The sequence below is a fragment of the Orycteropus afer genome, unplaced genomic scaffold, assembly GCF_000298275.1.
Source record: "Orycteropus afer afer isolate SDZICR_OR568_19922 unplaced genomic scaffold, OryAfe1.0 scaffold00039, whole genome shotgun sequence".
Lineage (NCBI taxonomy): Eukaryota > Metazoa > Chordata > Mammalia > Tubulidentata > Orycteropodidae > Orycteropus > Orycteropus afer.
The window spans coordinates 2201445-2205350 of record NW_006921626.1 but is presented as its reverse complement, the minus strand read 5'-3'; the positions used below and the strand labels follow the sequence as shown (position 1 = coordinate 2205350).

The following is a 3906-nucleotide window of genomic DNA, read 5'->3' as shown; positions in this document are numbered from 1 at the left end:
ATATGGGAGCTCTGGTAGTATAGTAGCTAAGGCACTTGATTGCTAACCAGAAGGCTGGTGGTTCAAACCCACTAGCCACTCCTCAGAAGGAAGATGGGGCAATCTACTTCCTTAGTGATACTGCCTCGGAAACCCAAGAAGGGGTCGCTTTCGACGGCACATAACAATAACAACGTGTATATATATATATATATATACTGATTTGGCGGCAATGCTAATTACTATTTTTTTCTTTGTTATTTCTTAAATAGAATGAAGAGTTGAGTATTTTATATCCAGCTGCCATTGTGACTATTGATGGGTTTAGTCTTTTTCAGTCTCTTCGTGCTTGTCGAAATCAGGTAGCAAAAGGTAATTTTTTGGCAAGAAGTATATAACATCTGATTATTTTTTATTTATTTTAGCCTATTTTTAGAATTATACATGTCTTCAAAGTAAAAGGCTTTCTGAACTAGATTTAAGAAGGGAAAAACAAATCAAAAACCCTTTTGTAGATATGGGAGTGCATTGATTAGTATGATAATAACAAAGACTGAAACTTCAGCTCTCTGTGCATGTTGCTAGTGGAGAATGTGGCCAGCACAGGAACATGCTTTACTCACTCACTCAGCAATATGTGTTACCCAATTAGGAGAGAGATTTGCCAACTGTATTGAGAATCAGCCACAGTGATTGGAATTTGGTTGCATCTAGCTGATGAACCATATTTCTCACTAGATCTGCAGCTACAGGAGCAGTGTACTAAACGCTTGCGATTCTTCATTGCTTTTGTTCTTACTGAGGGTGAAGCCACCAGTGGGTGCAGGGGGAATTTTCCCACAGTAGGCAGGGCACAGTAGGGAGTCAACATCAGCTGCTTCTTGCTAACTTAGAACACTTCTGAGTGGAGGGATATTAGAGGCACAGACATAATGTTTGTAAAATAGGCACCTACATTACTTCTAGATTTGAGGATGGAAAATGCACAAATAATGAGTTCTTAAATTTGCTACTCATAGTTTTCCTTCTTATGTTTGGAAAAACATACTGTATTTTATGAAATCTAAGATGGCATTGATTGTAAGATGCATCGCTATTTTATATACACTCAAAAGCAAAAATGCTGCCAGTAAAAAAACACAGTCAATTTTATGTGAGAAAAAAAAGGGGGAGGAGTTTAAAATTGGCAAAAATACAGTACTCTCACTGACTTCCACTTTTCTTCTGGGTTAGGATAGAGGAGTCTTAGTGGCCCTGAAATAAAGCAAGTAACATTTAACTCTTAAATGGTTGAAACAGCTGCCTTGAAAACATAGGTTAATTAGGATCTGTTTGCGATCCAAAGAAGTTCTTTATAAATCCAGAACTGAAATAGCAAGACACAAAATAAACAATTTCTTCTGGGGAAAATATGCAGTGTCTTATATTGTGATAAACAGTAATGTTTTCATTGTACTTTTTAGCAGGTTGATCTGATTGTAAATTCTGAAGTCATCTATGAAGTTTTGTAATATGTGCTTTTCTGTTAGTTCAGAATGTGTTTGAATCTTAATACTTGTTTTAACTAACGTATATGTCCAAAGAAACTGGTGATTTTCTGTAGATAAGAATTCTACTGATAAACTAGAAATAGGTAATTCTGTTACAATTGGTAACTGTCAACCATTTAGGTTTTTTACCACTTTTTTTTCTTACATATATAAAATTATGTATAAGCCATTTTGTCTCCTAAGAGGTAAGAAATTGAGTCACTTAGTGCCTTCTTATTGTAAGTTGTTCTAAAAAGAACTTGAGGTTACTTAGCTGCAAATTGTTATGACATTTATTTCAGTATATAGGAAAATTCTCTTTTATTGGCCTTATTATAAAATCTGCAGTGCTTAAAGGATTATATTTTTCCTTTATTAAAATATTTTTCTTCACTTTCCAGAATAAACAGCTAAAATTCAACTGTATTCTAATCTTTAGCTTGGAGATACGTACTGATAAATGGGACCTTTTGCATGAACATACCACAAAAGGTGTAACTGTATCTTTTCCTTTTGTTACTAGGTGGAAGTAGTAATGTTAACTATGACATTTTATTTTTTTCTGGGAATGCTATTGCTGAAACATACCTTACTGTCAAGTCTGGCCTCAGTTACCTAGACTAGAGATCTTGCTGTATATGTGCTCCTGCCAGGTATCATCAGTTTTGGTGTAAGGGACTCATTGCTGTTCCTAAGATTTTACCACCATCTTTCTCAGGAAAGAGAAATTGCTTAGTTGACATTGGTTGCAGTTTCAGTTTTCTTTGATTTTTAGAAGTAGTCTAGGATTTTTTATATATTTTTCTTTAATTACTTGAGTATTCTAAAATTTTTTGTGACTGTCAACTTAATCATCTTTTAATGTGTCCATTTTATGTGTATTGTCTTGAAGTAAGTAAATACTACTTTATGACTTATATATTTACGTTGCCTTGTAATTTCTTGATATTTTTTAGAATAATAAATCAAACCTTGGAAGGAAGGTTGGGCAATCTACTTCTGTAGTGATACTGCCTTGGCAACCCAAGGAGGGGTCGCTGTGAGTCGGGGCCAACTCGACGGCACATAACAACAACAACAACAACAAATTTTAATGGTTTTATGTGAAACTCCCTTTTATCTGTTATAATTACATTTGGATTGTCTACTTTTTTGTCTTTGACAGCTGCAGCATCGGGCAATGAGAACATACAACCACCACCATTAGCTTATAAAAAATGGGGTCTACAAGATATTGACACTATTATTGATCATGCTAGTATTGGTAAGCATTACTAGTTCAAACTCTCTTGGAAGTCATTTCTTATACTTTTTTATTAAAATACCTTATTTATTAGAAATATACATTTATGCTTATATAAAAAGGATATGCATTGCCTTTAATGAGCCATTCTGAAATTAATTCAGCATGGGCTTATGCCCTTAGGAATTTTAATGAAGGTTTGATTACGGCCCTCAGCATTAAGATTATATAGTTTTAAGTCATTCATTATTTGACTTGATTTTTCTGCAGATAGGTTTGATCCATATAATTATCATATAGATTACTCTCTTAAAAATGTAACCTTTAGACCAGAAGAAGATAAATCATAGTAGATTTCTTCTTGCAACCAATATTCAAGAGAACAAGCTCAGAGAAAGGCATTCTAGCCAATGTGAGTTTAGGCATGAGGGTGAGAATGCTTTGTGTGCTGGAGAAACAGTGAGTGCAAAGGAGAATTGGCAAGAGGTGATGCCAAATATGTAAGTAGGAGTCAGATTTTTAAGAGCCTGATATGCTGTACAGAGGCCATTGGTGGTTCATTGGTAGAATTCTTGCCTTCCACATAGGAGACTCAAGTTGGATTCCTGGCCAATGAACCTCATACACAGCCACCACTTGTCTATCAGCGGAGGCCTGTGTGTTGCTATGGTGATGAACAAGTTTCAGCAGGGCTTCCAAACTAAGACAGATTAGAATCAAAGATCTGTTGATCTGCTTCCAAAAATCAGCCATTGAAAACTCAATGGATAACAAAACATGCACAGATCCCCTTGTGTATGGGCAAAATGAGTTTAAGACGCCATGGCAGTTAACAACAGTGAGAGTATGCTATGCAAATAAATTTAGGTCTTTCTCCTAGCCACATTGAGAGCCACTGAAGGATTTTGAGCGAAGGAAGGATATTATCAGATGTTCCTTTTAGAAAAATCACTTCAGTGGCAGTTTAAAAGCTGGACTAGAGGGGACAAGACTAGCTACTGGGTCTGGTAAGGAAGCTGTAATAATCTTGGTAAGAAATAATGGGCTTCTGAATTAAAGCAGTAGAAATGGGGGTGGAGAAGAATGAAATACTATTTGGAGGGGCTTTTAAAAAGAAAAAAAAATATATATATATAAGTTTGTGTATTTTTTTTT

At 35.2% G+C, this 3906-nt stretch overlaps 1 protein-coding gene across 1 annotated transcript in view; it reads left to right on the top strand.

Annotated features, from left to right (window-relative positions):
- The window catches only part of RAB3GAP2 (RAB3 GTPase activating non-catalytic protein subunit 2), a 175304-nt gene that overhangs the window by 104612 nt on the left and 66786 nt on the right, over positions 1–3906 (top strand). Inside the window, exons 8-9 of the mRNA XM_007936932.2 lie at positions 252–351; positions 2674–2772. Coding sequence (XP_007935123.1) covers positions 252–351; positions 2674–2772 — 199 coding nt within the window. The remainder of the gene's footprint in view (positions 1–251; positions 352–2673; positions 2773–3906) is intronic.